Source organism: Leptonotus elevatus, chromosome 6 (assembly GCF_054856555.1).
Source record: "Leptonotus elevatus isolate MCC_2025b chromosome 6, RoL_Lele_1.0, whole genome shotgun sequence".
In the NCBI taxonomy this organism is placed as follows: domain Eukaryota; kingdom Metazoa; phylum Chordata; class Actinopteri; order Syngnathiformes; family Syngnathidae; genus Leptonotus; species Leptonotus elevatus.
Genome location: NC_141244.1, coordinates 19,422,808 through 19,445,028, shown reverse-complemented (window position 1 = coordinate 19,445,028; position 22,221 = coordinate 19,422,808). Strand labels below are relative to the sequence as shown.

Sequence of the window (22,221 nt, the reverse complement as noted above, 5' to 3'; positions counted from 1 at the left end):
CACATTCATGCCGGCCGGATACGTACTCTGGGTGAAGCAACCCCAAAATGTGCCTTAAACATAAACTCCTGTCGTCTTAAGCACTTTTTGTGGTAAGTCTAGCACGAGTGATTAAAAAAATTATATGTTTCACGGCCCAAAAACCCTTGATTGATCTTCTCATTCTGATAAAAGTCCCTATTTATAACAGCATCCTGCCTGATCCCTTCATTACTATTGTTGACAAAGGATTTCAATTTGTCATTTTAATTACACACTTGGTTTGTTGTCGCAACAGATGCACAAAAGTTAAACAAAAAGAAAAAGAAAAAGTTTCGTTGTTGCGGACATGAATCAGTGCAAAATTATGGCTTGACTCCGACACTTTATGATTGTAATTAGAGCAGGTGGATTATTGGAGCATGTTATGAGACGTGCTACTTTATCGCCCGGTGTAAATCCACAATAATTTTTATTGTCAAAGAAAATAAAAATGGGGAATTAAAAAGAAAAAATACAAACAAACAGCTATTTCGTCTGACTAGTGAAGGTCATTTAACAGTAAAATAAAATAAAAACGTCTCATTATGAGCTGAAGAAAAGTGACATATTTCTTTGTTGTTTGGACACAAAAAGTGAGTGTCAGCAGACCTTGAGAGGTTTAATTGTGTTACCGTGACAGGCCACACAATTTGGGAGTTGTCTCTTTTTGCCGTCTTTGTTTTGTCCTCAAAAACAGTTGGCAGGAAATTTAGAAAATATTAATAAACTATTTTGTCTTCTTCGACTATAAAAGAATACAAACAAAAAGATGCAAAACCTCTTGCCAGAATAAAGCTCCATGTGTCACCTGCGAGGAAAAAAAAAAGTCTCCAAATATTCTACACTATCAAAGGAAGAATCCCGTCAAATTCTAGCCATTCTAAAATGGTCCAATGTGTTGGAGGACAAAGGGCATACCCGGGTTAGGTTTAGGGTCTATTCCAGGGGTTACGCAAATACAAATCCTAAAGAGCCGCAAAGAAATTGTTCAATTAGTCCAAAGTCCATTCATCTTGGTCAGCCAGGCCATAAGAGATAATACTCTGAGTCAAAACAAAATGTAATTTTTATTTGTAAGTACAAAAACACAAATTGAAATAAAATGTCGTTTCTATTTTTTGGACTTAAATTAAAATAAATAGTTAAGTAAAACAAAACTCCTGTAATGAAGCTAAAACCACAATTGTTGCTGCACCATACTGCCTAACTTCATAACAGTGAAATAGATCTCGTTACAAAAAATTCTAACTTTCTTTATGTAAAAATGGTCATGCTCTTGAAAAGAACATAATCCAATGCCTGTGCCTACTCTACCCCTTTTGGTAAAAGACTCTCTCATCCTACCTTAATCTAACTCTTAAAGTACAGAACCCTAAACCCAACATCAATCATCAATACACCTAACCCCAACTCTAACCCTCAAACTCTATTTCCTTACCAACACTTTCGCTTATCTAACTAACTAACCCAAATCCAATTTTAACCCTAATCTTGCCCTACTCTGAACCCAAAACCCAACCCCAATTTCTAAATCCTAACACTACACCCAACCTAACCAAACCTAATCTATCCCTAAAGTCAAAGACTGCAGTGTGGTCATTAGTGGAAAAATCTATGTTAAGTTGTAATTTTCATCATTGCCGTATATAAGAGTCTTCAAACATTTCTTTAAAACAAGAGCTATTCAATAGAATCTCAAAGGAAATTCCACTGACTTTTTTGTCCAAATGACATTGCGGCTTTTGCACCACTTTATTTCCTCTTTGCCCAATTAAAGAACTGCTTAATTTTGTTTTGCCTTGTGTTCATTGCGATTGTACAGGACAAGTTGAATTGGGCCTGCATCTAAGCCCCTTTACACTTACGCCCGATGAACAGCACAGGAAGGTAAAAATAACCAGCGACACGCCACAATAGTTTACGAAAGGCGGAAGAACAGACGGACCGGATTTGGAAGGTGTAAGGACGAGAGGGGAGGCTTTCTAAATCCGGCGCTCGCGTTCGCCCATGATGGACTTGGCGTGAAGCGGTGACTCCATCTTGGACGGTGAAGAGACAGTTGCGGAAAGCTTCTGCCAGTCACACACACACACACGCGCGCGTTCACACGCACACACATGCACACGGCGGCGGTAACTTCCAACCTGCCGCGCCACACTGGCCCGCGAATCCCGGCACGTCGGATCCCCGCCAGGTAATTACCGGTTAAAAATATTTCATCCCATTGTGTGCAAACAAAGGCGGCGGCGCGGCGAACAGCGACAAAGAGCTGCTATACACGCGTTTTGCTTTTTCTTTGCCTCCAAACGTAGCCTTTGTTCGCAGCCACGATGCTGTCGCTGCAACAAATTTGCAGCTATTTCATATTTAAATGCAGCTGTCACGCTCGCCGGAAAAAGAGGGGAAAAAAAGTGGGGGGGGAAAAATGAAGTTCGTGTCGATTCCCTTGTGACTAACTTTGGCTAAAGGACAGTTCACTTCTAGAACGGACCAAGATGTTGGAAAAAACCTTGAAAATTTTAGATACATTTAAACTTATTAAAAGACACTTAAACCAATTAAAATACAATTTTAAAGACGCTGTAAAATGAAATCAGATTTGTTTCTTAAATACAGTGGAACCTCGGAGTTCGAACGTCTCGGAACTCGTACAAATTGGATTTCGACAAAAAAATCTGAGTAAAAAATGCCCCGGGGTTTGACCTCATTCTCGGAATTTGAACACCCAAGCAAACCAAGCAAAGCCGAACGCACCTTGATCGGGTAGCCGAGTGAAGCCGAGCGATGCCGAATGCTCACGTGCGGTAGTGGAGACGAAGCGCTGCTCATTTCCAGTCAGAGCGGGTGAATACTCCCGGAGGTGCTCCGTACATTTGTGAGTGCATTTGGTTTTTTTCCACGACAATTTTATTTGACATGGGCCCAAAGAAAAACAGCAGTACTAGTGGCAGAAAAGAAAAACGTACAGTGCTATGAACCATAGTGGATTTAGGAAGGAGATTTTCTCGCCGTTGTAACTACTTCCGTAAATACTGGCACACGGACCCCCCTTAGCTGTTCAACAACGTGCCTGACGAAACAGCGCACAAGGACCCCTTGGTAGTCTAACCAATATGCCCAATGTAAAATACACTAACTCAGCACTGAACTAAAGAATGCATTCAGTAACATAGCATTTTCCATCCACTGAGGCCAACACAACCACAACAAAAAAGTTTTCATTGTTTTAATACAGTACAGGGTGTACATGTTTTTTTTTTACATAAATAGAAATTAAAATAGGAATTTTCTGTTTTTGCAGCTTGAGAACAGATTAATTGCATTTACATTATTTCCTATGGGAAAAAAATGTTTCGGAGGTTGAACAATTCGGACTTTGAACACTTCACAGGAACGAATTGTGTTCAAACTCCGAGGTACCACTGTACTATATAAAAGTCTGAAGATAGTGCCAAGACAGAAAACTATGTAGCACTGAATTAAGATATAGCGTTTAACTGTTTTTCACCATTTCAGTTTTCCAGATTCTTTACAGCATGGCTAAAACATATTTTTTCTTTAGGAAACTTTAAGGGTTTTCTGCAATGTGTAACAATTAACATCTGACGCACGCTTCTTCTTTCCTGTAAGAAAAAAAAAAGTGGCCAAGCTTTTCCTTTAAAAGTCAGCTGTGTCACTTGCTATGCGCTTATCAAGCTAGTTACAGTATGCTAGCATATTCTGTACACGTGGCTAAATAAGTGTACAGGGTTTCTAGAAATAACTCTTGAAGTTTGAATTGTTTTGTAAAAGTATAACCGTGTGACAGCGACTTGATGAGTCGCCGCCAGTTGTGTCGTTGATTTCCATACATCTGCAGATAGATGATTGACAAGCCCCTCCTTTGCCGCGTGACCTCGCCATATGCTGCTAGACACCGCAGTGTTGGCTAATTATTTCCAGACACGTTGCTTTTTCTTCTTTTTAGGCACGTATTCAAGGAAAAAACTGAAAAATGACCGTAAAATAGTTTTTAAAAAAATACATTCACCGTGTGTAGGTTATCATGTCACATCTGTTTGTTTGGAAGGCAAACAAAAAGGGGACAAATGTACTCACAAGCGTCTGGATGATGAAAAATGCTTGAATTTAAATTTAAAAAGTGTCTTATAATAAATGCATTGGACCATTTTTATTTGTATTTTTTTCAGTTACTCAAAATACTTTTAATTAATCGTTGTAACATCAGCTCATTAAAACAACAGTTAAAAGTCATTTAAATATAACAATGCCTCAACTCACTATCTAATGTAAAAAAAAAAAAATGTATTTAACCAAACCACATTACGTTGCCTTATGAAAATCTGCTAGCTTAATGCCAACACACAATGCAACACGCCGTAGCCAGGCTAACGAAACTAGCGTCAATATTGCGGAACTTATAAACCTTTAAACAATTTCTATTTTCACAAATAGTAGCAACACATGCAAACAAGAGATACAAGTCAATAGCAATCGATACAAGCCAATAGCGAATGGGACCGGCACACGGTTAGTGATCCTAGTGCAGAAAGTTATACAGGCAGTCAGCGAATGATACAAGTTAATATATAAAAGCAGCCACCGCATGATATCAGAGCGATACAGGCTTGTAGTGAGTGATATGGGCGGCGAACAAGCTATATCTGAGCAATACAAGTCCATAGTAAGCAATACGGGCTGCTGCGGAGGAATATCCGGAGCTTTACAGGACCATAGCAAGAGATACGGGTGGTCTGCGAGCTATACCCACATGCGTTTGAATCCCACTAATTGCCTGGCCACTCCGCGGGCAGCGGAACAGAGGCGCTGGCTGGCGGTGTGTGTTTCTACAAAGACGGAGGATCAACTTCACAACAGAAGAATGCGGACATTAGGAATTATCAGGAGAAAACAGCAGGGCCGGAAGACAAAGATACACGCACACAGAAATACATTTGTGTGCGCGTGTGTATGTGTGTATGTCAGTATGTCAGTATGTGTGTTTAACGCTGTAAGAAGTGCCTTGACAAAATGAACTTCAAAGCATTTATACAATCTACTGTATATGACATTGTTAATAAACTTTGCTATTTAAAAAATGGATTATGCTCAGGTTTAGAAGTATTCATGTAAATGTATTCTTGAGATTTACCGACGTCGGGTTGCGGGGGCAACAAGTTTATTAAAGAAGCCCAAACTTCCATCTCCCCAGCCACTCCGTCCAGGTCTTCTGGGGGAATCCTAGACCAGCCGGGAGACATAGTCTCTCCAGCATGTCCTGGGTCGTCCCCAGGGCCTTCTCACATTACGATGTGCCTGGAACACCTCACCCGAGAGGTGTCCAGGAGTCATCCTAATTAGATGCCTGAGCCACCTCATCTGGCTCATCTCATTGCGCGGGCACAGCGGCTCTACTTTGAGCCCCTCTCGGATGACCGAGCTTTCCACCTTATCTCTGAGGGAAGCTTGAACACTCTGCAGAGGAATCTCATTTTGGCCATTTGTTCTTGTTCTTTCAGTCATGATCCGCAACTTCTGACCATAGGTGAGGGTTTGAACGTGCAGTAGATCAACCAGTAAATTGAGAGCTTTGCCTTTCGGCTTAGCTCCTTCTTCACCATGACAGATCTATACAAAGACTGGATCATTGTAGACGCAACACCTGTTGTTACTCCTGTTGTATTCCCGCTCCATTCTCCCCTCACTCGTGATCAAGACCCGAAGCTACTTAAACTGTACTTGCAGGAGTGCCATGGGCTCATATTTGGAATGCTCTGCACTCAGCTGCGAACCGCTAGAGTGAGAGTTGAAGATCGCGGCTTGAAGAAGCCTCATCGTTTGTGAAAAGCAAAGACGTGATACTGAGGTCACCTAACTTTACACCCTTAATGTCTCTGCTGCGGCTGCAAATTCCGTCCATAAGGCTTATGAACAGAATTGGAAGGAAGAGTCCAACGCTCACTGGAAATGAATCTGACTTACTTCTGGCAGTGTGAACCAAACTCTGACCCTGGTCGTACGGTAACTGAACAGCCTGTATCAGGGGGTCTGCTACCCCATACTTTCGAAGTTCCATACAGAACTCCCAGAGAGGCATCTTGAATGCCTTCTACATGTTTACAAAACGGGGCGGCACGGGGGTGACTGGTTAGCACGTCCGCCTCCCAATGCAGAGGACGTGAGATTGAGTCCGGGCTTCGGCCTTCCTGGGTGGAGTTTGCATGTTCTCCCCGTGATTGCGTGGGTTTTCTCCGGGTACTCCGGTTTCCTCCCACATTCCAAAGACATGCATGGCATGTTAATTGAACACTCTAAATTGTCCTTAGGTGTGATTGTGAGTGTGATGGTTGTTCGTCCCCGTGTGCCCTGCGATTGGCTGGCAACCAGTTCAGGGTGTACCCCGCCTACTGCCCGAAGCCAGCTGGGATAGGCTCCAGCACCCCCGCGACCCTTGTGAGGACAAGCGGTTAAGAAAATGGATGGATGGATGTTTACACAACACATGAGGTAGACTGGTTGGATAAACTTACATGCACTCTCCAATCAACAGGATCATTATGCAGAGCTTGCTGAAGAGCTGATCATATATCAGCTGTGTTGGAAAAGGGAAACATTCAAAACCTGCAGGACTCCAGCCCTCGAAGACAGAGTGTGCCCACCCCTGAGCTAGTCCACTATTCCTCTGCCAGAACCAAAACCTGCTACTCCGGAATCCGAGATTAAACTTCCCAACAAACCCTTCTCGCCGTTACCCCCGAAAAGACCATACCAAAGGTCAGTGTGATACCACTGCAGTTGGAACACACCCTTTTTTTTTAATGGGGTCCACCCCTCAGGTCTGCCAATTCAGAGGCACTGCACCTGATGTCCATAGGATGTTCCACCAAGACAGCTCCACAACTTCTAGAGCCCTTGGGAACTCCAGGACAGGAGTGCAAAGCCCCATTCAAAGGTGTGTGCAGCTCTAGTTTTTGTTAGTATGTGTATTTTATTAATGAATAAAAAGGTCTAAATATGATGCACGTAAAAATTGTGTTTGTAGATAAGTATTGTATGTACCGATACTAAGTTGTTGTTTTTTTTTATCAGCTGTTGATTATAATTATGCTTTCATGTTATTGTTACATGTGCAAAAATTTAAACTACTTATATTACTATTATTAATACAATTAGAATTAGTAGTAATTGTTACCTTAATTTGAAAAATGGCATCTCATAATTCTCTTTAAAGTTAAAAAAGTATTAAAAGCATTTATGATTTTTTTATATAATTATTGCAAGCACAATATACATTTGAATTATTATTTTATTATAGTGAAACTCAAGTGTGACTATCAAATTAGTGTGTCAAATAAATTGAAGGCAGATAAAGCGATGGCAGCGGCTAAATGAAAAGAATCCCCCCTGGGAGTTTGCCACACACACATGCTTGCATGCACGCTCGCACAGGCATTCACTCTCACACTCCTTTTTTTATTTGGTGTTTAATATGGTCGCCCCCTCAGTGTGCAGTGACACCCGCGGGAGGATGCAGCACTGAGAATGCGGCCCTGTCACATAACAACACAACACTTTATTGCCCGTGCACTAGTGCAGTGTATATTTTTTCCTCATGTTGACATTAGGTGGCGCTGCAAGTCTTTCCAGTGAGCCTGCCTGCCGTCAACATGTCACATTATTGGCAGTTGGGCAAACTTTATAATATGTCAATTATACAGTACATCCATCCCTTCACTTTTCTATAGCGCTTGTTTTATCCCAGTTTACTTTTAGCGCATGAAATGGTGCACACCCTGGACTGGTCGCCAGCCAATCGCACATCATGTACAGACAATTTTTTTTATTTATACTCACATTCACGACTATGGACAATTAAGAGTAATCACGGAAGCTAAAATGCATGTTTTTATAGTGTGGGAGGAAGGCATAGTACCAGTACCAGGAGAAAATGTCACACAAGAAGGCCAGGGCCAGATTTGAACCCTGAAACTCAGAATGAAGGTTATTGAAACGGGAAAAAAAATGAACACTAAAAAACCCAAAACAAAGCATTTTTAACAAAATAAAATAAAAACAAAAAAATAATTTAAAAACATGACAACTGAGACTACATTTTACATTTATAAAACTAAAATGATAGCAAAAATGTCCTTTGTTTTAATTTTCGTCAACATGATCATTCAGGGTTCATTTTAAATGTAATTATTTTTGTTTTGCTGCACATCTGTACAGAAGAAGAAATGTCATAATAGTTATTTGAGAATTGTAGTTTACCTTTTAACACAATAATTTGTGATTTTTTTTTTTTACTTTCATTCGACAAATACAACATATATATATATATATATAAAACTAAAACTAATAAAAAGCAAACAAATTAAACTTTTCAGATTAAATAATTAAAAACTAATAAAAAATAACAAACTTGCTTTAATAAGAAATTCAAACTGAATTTAAAAACCAAAAGTCAAACCCAAATAAAAGCTAAATATCATGAAAAATCCCTGTTTAGAACTGTGTGGCAGATGAGCTAACCACTAGGAAACCGTGCTGCCCAACTTTCCAAACATAAAAGCAGAGGAAACCTCACACAAGCACGGTTAGAACCTGCCAACTCAGTAGGCCAGAGTTCAGATTCAAGCCGAGAACCTCAGGACTGTGAAGCTACCTGCTAACCACAATCAACCATCCAGCCTTATATGTTAAGAAAAAAAAGTATAATAATGCATAAAGCGCATAAACCTCATGAATTATGCAGGGTAAGGCGTTTATTTAACGCATGTATAAAATAATCATTTATTCTGCTAGCAATGTGGCGTAAATCAGGGAGCATTCGGATAAGAAGCAGCGGCGTTAGCTTGGCTTGGCGGCCAGCTGCCGGTAATAATTTAATGACGTTTCACAGGCGGCGAGCAGATGTGGCGTGAGGGATTATAAAGTTGCTCAAACTTTTAACAAGTGCTGCAAGCCAGCCAGCCAGTGCATTTACACATCCTTCAATTGCACAGCTATCAATCAAAGATGTTCCTCCCCCCTGGGGGAGCGTCTTTACATGCATATTTATCAGCCCCGCATGCTAATTCCGGCGTCGGCTTCACGCCCGCTAATTGTTGACGTCCCTCCCCGTGTGCGTTTTCGTCACTCCTTGTTTCTATTTGCGGGATCTCCACTTGAAGACGCCACTCGCGAGAATGAGGGCGTACTGTACTCGCCATGGGAATCACGCATGCGCACGCGTGCTAGCCGAAGTCCATATAGTATGAACAGAGCTGGCCCAAGGCCTAGGGTTTTTGGGGCCTGCGACCACTTCAGAGAGCCTGGTGTAGTATTTTCTTCTTTCTTTTTTTTTTTTAATTAAATTTTACTGGCCCTACTCTGGATAAGCTGAAGAAGGTAAACGGATGGATATATTTATAATTTTTTGGAAACGGTAAATATTTGACATTTATACATAGTTTTCAGACATAATTATCCAACTTCATATTTGTTATTAAACCCCTATTTCCCCAAAATGATAGCTGAAAAAAAAAATTAACTAAACAAAGCAAACCGCATTCTGCATATGCTAAGCATGATTAAATTTCATTACACCCAGCATCAAATAATACCAGATTCAACACATCTGCGACCTGTCCACACCTGAGACCTTGTAACACTAACAAGTCACATGACACTGGGGAGGAAAAAAAATGGCTAAAATGTGCTCAATTTCGGCATTTTCACTTAAAGGGTGTACTCACTTTTGTTGCCAGGGGTTTAGCTAATAATGGCTGTATTTGAGTTATTTGGAGGGACCAATACATTTACACTGTTATTTAAGGTGCAGATTGACTACTTTTCATTGTGTCAAAGAGTCATTTCCTCTCAGTCTTGTCCCAGGACAAGATATTATTAAACATCCAAGAAACTTGAGGGGTGTATCCCAATTATCAGCCATTTTTAGATTTAGTCTCAGTTTTAGTCCAGTTTCAATCACGCTTGTTAGTTTTTAACATAGTCAACCTCATCCGGTTTTTATTTAGTCCTTTTTAGTCGACTATAAATCAAATTTTAGGTCTTTATTATAGTCCAAGAAAACATAATTTTATTCATCTAGTTTAGTGAACAAAAACTGTCAACGTTTTAGTCTAGTTTTAGTCAGGACAATCATTTCACCCCTGTATATTTTTTGTCAGCAGATTATGTTGAACATTCCAGATGTAAAACTATTTCACATAAAATGTTCTCATCTTTTTGATGAAAAACAACTTGACACACAATTACAGTATGTCAACAAGTGGCTACTATGGCTTTGTGCTATGAGCTAGTAAATTAGCCAGCCTTAATTAGCGGTCGGATTAACATTTGTGTTGGACCGTTATAGCCGTTGGATTAATGTTACCTTATAACCCTAATTTTTATTTATTTTTTTAGCCGTTCCCCGTGAATCCACCTGTCTGTCCCATGTGTTTTTGCATTTTGCACTCGCTAGCTGCAGATTTAAATGGGAAGGGGGGGGGGGGGGGTCACTGTGTGTCAAATGACAGTGTCACAGTGACAGATTAGCAGAGACAAGATTTTACAAGATATAATTGTAATCTCGTTTTTGTTCATGAACTAAAATGTCCATAGATTTTAGTTCGGTTTTTATTATAAGTGAAGAACATTTTTGTCTCATCTTCATTAGTTGATGAATATGTATCCTGATTTAGTACCAGTTATTGTTTATTAATGAGGGTTTTAGTCCAGTCTATTCTAGATTTAGTCCAGTGAAAAATGTGAGTTGACGAATTAATATTTTTTTGTTTTTTGTTTTCGGTGACAAAATTAACACTAGTACTCACTTAGATTAGTATTGTGTTGTGCTCATGACCACACTACCCAAGACCAAGACTTTTGGGAGTGGAGACCTAAACCGTGACAAGCCGAGACTGTGACAAGACCAAGATCATAAAAATCAGTAAAAAAGAAGAACAAACCGACTAAATTGAAGAATAGCAGATCAGTTCTGTTCTTGACTGGTCTTTACGGAAAATCATGGCTCCCGCCAGCCCGAGACCAGATTGAGGCCCGTAGGTTGTGGTCTTGAGACTCGTCTTGAGTGTTACAACACTTAATACGTTAAAGTGGATGTGGATAAAAGTAATTTCTTGAACCGGTGGTGCCTGGTCAAATAAATACACACAATTCATTATGATCTGTGGCATAAATATGATACATTTATTTTACCAGCATGTAAAATAATGACAACTAGTCATCAACATAACTCATTTGTAGTAAAACATGACATAACTCTATCAAAAAACAAATTATGATAAAAACAAATAAATAAATGTATAAATCATAAGAAACAATTGGTTGGGAATTTAATGTAAATATTTGCCTTGTTTTTTCGGCCTAAAAAAGTAGAGGTAGTGTATTTTAAAGTTTTTGAGGGCACCCCCTTAGGGACTAGACATTATAAAACCCCTAAAAGTACAATAATGTCTTTTTTTTTTTGTACCTGACAGGGAAGTAGAACGTTTGAAGCGGCAATCCTGGATGGCGCTCACAGCACTTTCTCACGTTTTTATCATCATTTGCCAAACAATTAACTGTGGAAAAAGTTTGTGCGCCATATTGTCATCGGCATGCATTTACATCGCTAAGAAGCTAAGCAGCACTCCAGCATAAATTCACATGGATGAGTGGGAGATCTTGCTCCATTTTGCTTTCGTTACCTTCTTCTTCTTTTTTTTATCTTTATCTTTTCCACACCTGCCGCCGAGCTCGCACCTCCGGGGAGGCGACACGTAAAAAAAAGAAAAGAAAAAAAGAAGCTATTTGAGAGTTTTGGTGTATGAGGACAAACAATGCTGGAAGAAGAAGATGAAAAAGAAAAGGAAAATGGAGGAGGAGGAGGAGGAGGAGGAGGAGGAAAGGGAGAATGGACAAACAACATGCCTCCAGCCGGCGCAGGTGTGGAATTTCAAGGACAAACTTTTTTTGTTTGCGCTTGTTTGACAGCCAGAAATGCCGCAGGGGGGCGACATTGTCAAACGCTGGCGAACGAAGCCAGGAAGTCGGAAGAGTGACGCGATCGTCTGCTAGTCAGTAATTTATCAGTTATAATGAAAGCTTTTACGGTTAAGTTATATTTCTAAGCATACGTAAATGTGTCCAAAAAGTGGGCATGTTTGGGGAAGGGGTTAAGGTCAGAACGGGTAGGGGTAAAGTTAGGACTAGGATATTCCCGTAGGAAAAAAACCCTGAAATGTGCACGCACCATAATTAGCAAGTCCGGGAAAAAAATGGGTTCCAAGATTCCACATTGCATGGTTCCAAATCCTGAAGCCCCAGGGGAGGAGGGGGTTCCTTCTAACTTTTGTACCCAGGATCAATCCATTGTTCCCGAGCACTACCGAGGGTCTGGACATCTGGGGTCAGTCTTATATCAACCTACCTGGCTTTTTCACTGAGGGGCTGGCCTTTTGGAATATTGGAATGATCCCACCCACGTGGCTCAAAAAAAAAAAAAGGTTGGTTGGTTCCTAGTTACTACCAACTCTGGTTAAGGGTTAGGATTGCGAATTTGCGATAATGGTTGTGGTTAGGGCTAACATTGTGGTTGATGTTTGGTTAGTGTTACAAATACATTGTAACATGCTGTCGGCTGAATTATTGTACTTAACGTCATTAGATGGTGCAGGTGTATCGACTAAAATGCTTATTTTGTTGCTAAAAGAAGAGATATGTATCATGTGAAATGTAAATAAGTGGTTGTCAATCCACGCGAGCAAGCGCGGCGACATGGTGCGGCTCGCCGCTCGCGTCAGCAGCACAGGTGCGTGAAAAAAATGCCAAAACGAATCATTAATGACACACGCCAGCATTATAAGAGGAAATCAACGGGCATACGTGCTCATCAGCATGCATGCCGTAATACGCAGCTGTATAATTAGCCGGCGTTACTCCGCTGCACGTTAGCGTTAGCTTAACGCATGCAGCACCTGTTTGGGTTCTTTTTCTGTGTTATTTTCTCTTTTAGTGACACTAAATGCTTTGTTTTGTTTTGCATGTGACAATAGATACACACTGCAGAGAAGCGGTTAACTAAAAAAATAAACGAAGTCAGTGATGCTCCAAACAAATCATGAAAAAGAGGCTTCAAGCTGTTTAATACTACTCCCAGTTCAAGTTTACTGTCAAACGAAATATGTAAATAAGCATCACTACGACAAAATACAGTACTTCGACTGTTACCTTAATGCTAACAAACAAAGCACTGTTGACATGCTAACGTTAGCATTGATATTTGTGGTTTTAGAAGGAATGTATATTTGAACGCAAACAGTAGAGCAACACATTTAGACACAGGCATATTATTCTTTATCTTCTACCATTTGTTGTAGTTTCAGTACGAGTTTTACTTGTTAATTCTTGCTCGCTATAACATCCTTGCTAACATCCTTCCAATGTACAGGGGTTTGGTGCCAGCTTCAGGTATTTTAGGATGTTTCAAAAGGAACACAAAAACTGCAAATAGCTGGGATTAGTATCTACAGAAAATAAACATGAATAGATGAATGCGTGAATAGTGAAGCACGAACATGGGAGGTATTATTGTATTTTATTCGTCGGCCAAACGTGCAAATGACACGCGTGACACCCGCTCTGGTATCTCGACCGCCATGTGGCCTGAACCCAGGCCAAATCCTCTGCCGCTAATTTTTACTAATTGCCTGTGCCCGGCCAAGGCGTTTTTAGCAGCGGTGGCGTCACGGGAAGCTAATGAGAGCTAAATAATGTATGTGAAGCGCTCTAATTGCTTCATTTCTCATTTTTGCAGTGCAGCGCTTGCACGCCAATCTGCTGCCTGGCTGATGGTTAATACTAATAAGTGCCGCAGTCAGTCAAAGGGCCGCAGCATCCTGGCACGCTCGCCGCACCGCGCTGCATTGTGGCCCACAATAGACGGCGGATTCACGCTTTTATTACCCACGCGCTAATCCTGCGGCTGGGCGGAGCGTTCGGGGATGAATCTGAACTGAGATCAGTCGCCGTGGTTGCGTATGTCGTGGACGGGGTGATGTACACAATTGTGTGGAGTAATTGTAGCTCACTTGTAATCTTCCGTACAAGTCTCTGCTTTTGTTAAATCACTATTACAACTAATAAGTATGTGTGTGTAAATAAAATATCTGATGGAATGAGGACGAGGCCCATGCATATTGAAGCCACTACCAGTACATAAAAAAATTACTTGAATTACATGTATATCTATATCGTTTTTTATTAATATATTTGATTAAATTGGTCTTTACTGTAACTTTATTTATTTATTTTTAATCCTAAAAATCTGAGTTTAATTGTATTTGTTTTGTTTTTAGCGTTTTCTAATTTATCCAATTATTAAATTTTTGTAAAAAATAAATAAAATGTGAACATTAAATTGTAACGCAAATTATGTATTTTTTCATTCCAAAATTTTAAATAAAAAAATATTATTTTAAAATATTTTTTCTTTGTATTTGCTTTTGATTACCTTAATTGTTTTCAATTAATTTATAATCTTTTTTTTTTTTTTACTTTATTCATTTATTTTACATTTTATTAAAGTTATTTTTTTATTAAAAGCAAATATTACTAGTTTTGAAATAGGCTTTTAAACTAGAAATGGAGTTTCAGACTAGGGTTCGGGTTTCAAAGTAGGTTTACAAAATGGGGTTAGGGTTTCAAATTGGTGTTTTAAAAAAAGGGTTGGGGTTTCAAATTTGGGTGTCAAACAAGGGTTAGTGTTTCAAACCAGGGTTTTAAAATTGGGCTACAGTTTCAAACTAGGGTTTCGAACTAGGTTTGAGGTTTCAATATAGAGTTTTCAAATATGCATAAAGTTTCAAATTAGGATTTCAAATTAGTACTTCGGTTTCAAACTAGGAAAAAAGGTTTCAAATTAAGAATTCTAACGAGGGTTGAGGTGTCAAATTAGATTCAGACTAGGGTTAGAGTTTCAAAGTAGGGTTTCAAACTAGGATTTAGGGTGTTAATCTTAGATGAATGTTTTAAAGAAGGGTTATGGTTTCAAAGTAGCATTAAACTAAGATTAGGGTTTCAAATCAGGATGTCAAGGCTTCGTGTCATAAATGACTGTTTAGTTGACTTAAACTAAATTGAATCACTTATAGAATATTTATCTAATCCACGCCTGACCAGGCCAATCTGTTGGTTTCAATCAAAAACTCAAACTTGAGCGCACAAGTTTCGCCACCCGTGTGTCAAACGATCCACACCAATTCAGGCATGAGCAATCGCCGCTGCTGCTGTCAAGTGTCTGAAAACGACTCAAAACGATTCACTTTCCTGCCATTTTGTGGCTGATTGACTTCACAAAGGAGTCTCAACAAAGCTCTAAAAATACATCAACGCTCTTGCGCTGCATTAATGACAGTACAGCGAGCCTTAATAGGATTGCGGCTCTATAGCAATTTGTCAAGGCGCGCATTTTTGGGGAGATAAATATAGTGGCGCAGAATCGGCAACAGGATTAAAGCGAGCGTCACCTAAAGAGGCTCCTCGATGTGTCGTCGATAAAAGGATTTTTCATTATTCTTGCTACCGCTCTTTATCTGCACGTCAATCTTGTTTGTCTATTCCCCCGTCTTGTTATTTTTAATGGATTTAACGCAGCGTCTGCATTTAGATGAGCCGCTCGCCTCGGGTCCGCGCCGCCTCGCTAATATGTGCTGAACTCCTTTAACGCGCCGTCGTCTTCAATTAATGCGACAGGCGCGCTCATTTTGATCGCAAGCGACACAAAAATGACAAAAGGTGAAGTTTGTTCGTCGTGTCGTGGACTGAGTGTCGTGGAGTCGTTTTTACTTTCATGATTATGCTTAACGATAAATATGATCTCTAATTAGGTACTGATTCTCAAAGTGTGCTACAGGTACCACTAGGGGTACTTGGGTTCCCTCTTGTGGTACACTTAAGAATGACTGCTTAACTATGGTTCACTTTTTTTTCAAATTTTTTCCCCCCAATTTTTTATTTAAAAAAATAGTATTAGTTTTTGTTTTTTATATGGAGTATTTTTGGGGTGCAAGATTTTTTTAAATAATATATATATATATATCTCGACATACGCTTTATATGAAGGGTGCAAGATGGGCGCTTGATGGTGCGCCATCCCCTCCACTGAGGCTGCCTTGGGGGAGGTAATGATGCGTGTATTGCGGTGCGCAGTGAAAGCTAAAGCAGGTCAAGTGAACATCGTGGCTGTCCTGTGGGATGGCACGGTGGACTTTATTCATTATATATTCGTCTATAAGTCCCTTGTCATGCGGATGGAGGGGGTTAGTGGGGGACTGCTCTCCCGCCTCCGGCTGCAGGTGGCGTCTGTGTTACAATATTAAAGACTTCGCACATGCCGCCAGCTCCCGTCGGATGCCCTGCGTCACCATCAGTCCAGTGTAAATAACAGGAAGTGACAATGCATCAATTGTTAAGTACGTAAGGAAAAAAAATCCATGAAGTCGATGGCGCCGCCACTCCCGGAGGGTCTTGAGGGTTGTCCCCCCACCCCCCACCTGCCCGAGTTACTTTGAATCAGCGTTGCCGTTGTGACGGGTTCATCCAGCGATTAGCAACAGGTGGTAAAACGTCACCAGGATTTTTGGGATGATCGGGACAGGATCAGCAAAGGCGACTTTTTTAATAATGCAAATGCTTCAAATGTCCAGTAAATCCTTGCCCATGCGTGAATCGCCATTCGTAGAGCATAATGGAAACTGAAAATGTGCTCACCTATTTGCACCTATGCGCTTTTTCAAGATTCCAGTAGAGGCCCTGACAGTCTAGTACACAAGAGAATCACTAACAGTTCTGAGGTTGGTGGTTTTGGCGTGGATTTTGTCTGAGTCTGTGGTATTGTACCTGCATCCCGCATTGTACCGTATCCTGTGAAACTTCAAAACTTGAGTGTCAGGAACTTTGATTCTAGCAGCCAGCCTCACCATCGACAACAACCGTGTCGGTATTTTTCCAAGCATTTGATTTTACTTGCATGGCGTCTGCATCCTGCACCAGACCGTGCTGTGAAACTGTAAAAGTTGAGTTTCAGTAACCTTACCAAAGATGTTAATTCCAACTGTAATTTTTATGTAGATTTTTTTTACAAATATTGAACAGTACTGTTTTACCTGTTACTCTAACTGCATCATGTACGGTACCGTATACCGTCAAACTGTAGAAGTCAAGAGTCAAATACATTGAAAGTCAAATTTTGTCAAATTTGACATCAACTTTACACAGGAAATCAGCCTCGATTAATATTTATCGTAACTGCATCCTGCAATGTACCGTACTACGCAAAACCGCAAAATTTGACTGTCAGGGACATTTTGAGGGTACCACACATACATCTGCCGTAAACAACTCTGATGTTGTTAATTTCTTGACCCTGTTAGCATGAGGATGTTAATTTATCCCCAAAACATACAGTACATTCCGTTTTATTTGGCATCGTATCTGCATCCTGCACGTACCGTACGCCATAAAAAGTCGAGTGTCGGGAACCTTTTGACAGTACCAGCTCAGCCGCTCCCGTAAACAACTCTGACGTCGTTAATTTCCCGAGCCTGTCGGCGTGAGGATGTTAATTTGTCGGCAAGAAGGCTGGAAAACATCTGCGGCAGCCAATAATAAGCGCAAAAAAATGACCAAAAAACAGCAGTCAATGAAGGGAATGCGTGCGGGAATGAGCTTTTCTTCCCTGACAAGCAGCTCATTGCTTTTCCCATCATGCATCTGATCGGTCATTGAGAAACACAAATAAGTCAAGTCGACCATCTGCTTGTTAGCGGTAAATATAAAAGTGGCTGTTTGGAAATAAACAATAAAACGAGTGTGACAGGCCGGAGAGCACCTGAACGGAAAATGTAATATTTGATGTCGTTTAAAGCGGATTTCTGTCAACTCCTAAACAAAGCTTGTCTTTAATTTATTACACACACACACACACGCATACTTGCCTCTGTGTATTATGAGGACATTTTTTCCAAACCGGTTTAATTGTGTATTACAGGGACACCCCTTTCTGCTAATGCCAGAGAGATGGGACTTGCACCCAAAATTTTTTTTTGGGGTTGTCCAGGAGAATTTCACTTCAAAACTTGAAAAAACTCAACACACGAAAAAAAGAAAAACCTGAAAAAATCCGTAATTGTGAGGACATAGATAATGACCTAAATAAGCCACGCCCATTGCAAAAATGGTAATTATGAGGACCAACTCACATTACAAGGACAAAGTTTACACAACACACAGCAACCATGTCACTGAAGTGATTTGAAAGTTCTGGCATTCTGACTTTACACAAACTAAAATGGCATTGATGTGTAATGACTTACCTGATATAAGGACACATTGTTGTACATAACAATACTGTGAAATGCAAAGTCATACCTGATCTGTCCTAAAATTGTAAGTTTTAACATGGTGCTCATGTTACAACTTACAATTTTAGGACAGACTGAAACTGGTATGTTAATAAAACTGCTTCTTATGTGAACAGGTTATCTAGGTCAAACACAGCTTTGTAATGGATAAGCTCGACATGAAACCAGATGCAAAAGAGTCAGTGAACATTGAACATTTTATTCTTTAAAACATGACTACCTCTCATCTTAAAGGATGAGCAGTTTTCTCATAGCTCATTCCTGAAATACCTTCGGATTTCTGAATTTCTGAAACAGGTTCAATGTAGGAAGTGTCCGAAGTACTGTGAGAATCTGGAACATATTCCTCTGCTAACGAATCCTCACTTGAACTGGATACATCAGCAACCTAATTTTTTAAACGAAAACAATTATTACATACATACATACATACACATATTGTCGCTGTTCTGTGAAAAACACTTCCACCATAGGAGCTACCGGAGAGCAGCCCGCGACCTAAAAATGGAAACGTGTTTTTCACAGGACAGCAATGATATCCATATATACAGTAGATGCACACATACTTATGCATATATACAGTGGCTCTAAAATTAACCTGCCATATGCGGGTTAAAATTCATTTTGGCGGGTGGTCATAAATATTTACTAGCTTTACTTCGCTGTTACTTAGTGATGTTACACTCGAAGTAGAAGCTTGAGAAAAGTGTCGAGCGCTCGCGGCAGAAGTAGCTCCCGCCATTGATGGGCTAATGTGCTAAAGTTAATTTACCAAAGGTCTTCATCATCAAGCAGTTTTGCATTTTTTTTAAACGGGATATGTGCCAGATGCTGGAGCAAACTAGAAAAGCATTTAGAACCTAAAGTTTGTGCACATACTAAAGATTATTATAAATCTAGTCACATTTATTCGAAAGATGAGATGAAGCATTTAACAAGAGGGATAGTTAATATGCTTAATCTATGGCATTGCCCCTAAAACAGATATTGTGTGATACAGTCCTTCAGTTACAGTAGACTTTTCTATTTTACCGAGTCAGACAGTCGTTAAGATTGAGACAATTGCTCAACATTTAGCTGCTTGCAACTAAAGATAAAGGTATAAACATGGGTCATAATTTATCCTCTTGACTAAATTATATTCATTCAATGAAAATGCCTGCACTATTAATTCTGGTTGCGTGAAACAAAGATCCATTGCAGATACAAATAACACAGAAGATAAAATACCCATCATGCCAGTCCATTCTAGTGCAGCGAAAGGTCCAAAACATAAAGCACATTTATCCAAGCTTGATACAAGTAAATTAACTACCTGATGTTTACACTTCTGTTTAAAAAAATAAAATAAAATTGATAGCGAGTTCATCTCTAAAATCCACCATAAATAAATTAATGGGAACAAAAGATCACTACAGTGCATAATCCAAATCACCAAACTGCCAACAAATCTTCAATTTGAGATATTTTTAATGTTGACTTGTAGGAATTTTAGTCCCATACAAGCTTATTGTTGGATACAATATTTTGAACGTCTTGGCAATACACATTGCATAAAAAATTGTTGTGATTATATTTGTTAGTTATATAGTTCAGCCCTAGCATCTACTCTACACTCTTCACTCCTAACGTCTTGCTTCTGAAAACTGATTTCAACATCAATATTCAAAAAGAAATCTCGTCACCTGGTCAACTTGGTCTGTGACAGCTACGTCTTCAGCTATGTCTTCAGGTTGTGCTTCAGTTGAAACCTGGTACACATGAAGAGAAAAATACATATAAAATTCAATTCTTAGTAACACGACTGTACCTGTGCATTTACACAGTTACAGTACATACAGAACAATTAATAGGTTAAAGTATTGTAAATGCAAACTCATTTTATTTGCCATTACAAAAATAAATAAATAAATCCTTCTGCACTACAGGTTTGTGTAAATTGGTGACGTCTATTTTTCACAATGAAACAAAAACAAGAAAATACACAGTCCTCAGAGAATCCATACCTGACCAGAGTATGAATTGTATAATAACTCCAAGCCCTCAAAACTTATTTTACAGTCACGGTGTATGAATACACTGTCCTCAGTGTCAGTTATTCACAACTATAACATTGTGAGGACTAAGTATCTGTGAGGGCTGCACAGTATTGACAAAACATGCGACATGGGTGTTTTATACAGTAATGGAGATTATTTCGACATTGAACATGGACCTAAAAAAAAAGGATCTATCTATAGCTATATATTTTTATAATCCAATGAAAAAAAATACACGATAATCCGGAAAAATAAACATGCTCATTGTGATCTAATCTTATCCAATTAAGTTATTTTTTGTTAGTAATGCCCCTCGATACGTTTCTCGTATGGCGATGCGCAATTAAGGTAGTCTCTGATTGGTCAAAGTCAGACTAAAGTATACAATCCAATATTCATTTGTTGCTTGTCTTTGCAATACACATATTGCATGAGCCATTCGTGCGACAAGATATTTTTTTATATATTGTGCCAACGTCTTGCTTCTGAAAAATGTATTTCAACGTCAACATTCAAAAATAAATCTCGTCACCTGGTCAACTTGGTCTGTGACAGCTACGTCTTCAGTTATGTCTTCAGGTTGTGCTTCAGTTGAAACCTGGTACACATGAAGAGAAAAATACATATAAAATTCAATTCTTAGTAACACACAAGTCTGTACCTGTGCATTTACACAGTTACAGTACATACAGAACAATGAATAGGTTAAAGTATTGTGAATGCAAACACATTTTATTTGCCATTTCAAAAATAAATAATCCGTCAGCACTAATGGTTAGTGTAAATTGGTGATGTCTATTTTTCACAATGAAACAATTAATAGAAAATACACAGTCCTCAGAGTGTCCATACCTGACCAGAGTATGAATTATGAGGACTGTATGTGTAACTCCAAGCCCTGAAAACTTATTTTACATTCGCAGTGTGTAAATACACTGTCCTCAGAGTGTCAGTTATTCACAACTACGACATTGTGAGGACTATGCACCTGCGAGGGCTGCACAGTATTGACAAAACATGCGACATGGGTGTTTTATACAGTGATGGAGATTATTTCGACATGGACCTAAAAAAAAAGATCTATCTATATCTATATATTTTTATAATCCAATGAAAAAAAAATACACGTTAATGCGGAAAAATAAGCATGCTCATTGTGATCTAATCTTATCCAATTAAGTTATTTTTTGTTAGTAATGCCCCTCGATACGGTTCTCGTATGGTGATGTGCAATTAAGGTAGTCTCTGATTGGTCAAAATCAGACTAAAGTATACAATCCAATATTCATTTGTTGCATGTCTTTGCAATTCACCTATTGCATGAGCCATTCGTGCGACAAGATCTTTTTTTTTTTTATAAATTGTGCAACGTCTTGCTTCTGAAAAATGTATTTCAACATCAACATTCAAAAATAAATCTTGTCACCTGGTCAACTTGGTCTGTGACAGCTATGTCTTTAGCTATGTCTTCAGGTTGTGCTTCAGTTGAAACCTGGTACACATGAAGAGAAAAATACATATAAAATTAAATTCTTAGTAACACGACTGTACCTGTGCATTTACACAGTTACAGTACATAAAGAACAATGAATAGGTTAAAGTATTGTGAATGCAAACACATTTTATTTGCCATTTCAAAAATAAATAATCCGTCAGCACTAGTGGTTTGTGTAAATTGGTGACGTCTATTTTTCACAATGAAACAATCAATAGAAAATACAGTCCTCAGAGTGTCCATACCAGAGTAT

General features: G+C 39.3%; 1 protein-coding gene and 1 long non-coding RNA gene across 5 annotated transcripts in view; one reads left to right on the top strand and one right to left on the bottom strand.

The window, feature by feature from the left end:
- Nucleotides 1-22,221, top strand: part of LOC147172543 (uncharacterized) — a 100,337-nt gene that overhangs the window by 18,392 nt on the left and 59,724 nt on the right. For 2 of the 3 annotated variants that reach the window (XR_015095406.1, XR_015095407.1), the window contains exons 3-4: nt 6,572-6,795; nt 6,858-6,973. This is a non-coding gene — a long non-coding RNA (uncharacterized LOC147172543). Of the gene's footprint in view, nt 1-6,571; nt 6,796-6,857; nt 7,251-22,221 lie in introns of those variants that run through there. The other variant, XR_015095405.1, reaches the window with a different exon arrangement.
- Nucleotides 18,071-22,221, bottom strand: part of LOC147172544 (uncharacterized) — a 9,735-nt gene continuing 5,584 nt past the window's right edge. For both annotated transcript variants that reach the window (XM_086077395.1, XM_086077396.1), the window contains 2 exons: nt 20,120-20,185; nt 18,071-18,822 (listed from right to left, as the gene is read on the bottom strand). In XM_086077395.1, the coding sequence (XP_085933521.1) occupies nt 18,658-18,822; nt 20,120-20,185 (231 nt within the window). In that variant the 3' untranslated portion in view covers nt 18,071-18,657. The remainder of the gene's footprint in view (nt 18,823-20,119; nt 20,186-22,221) is intronic.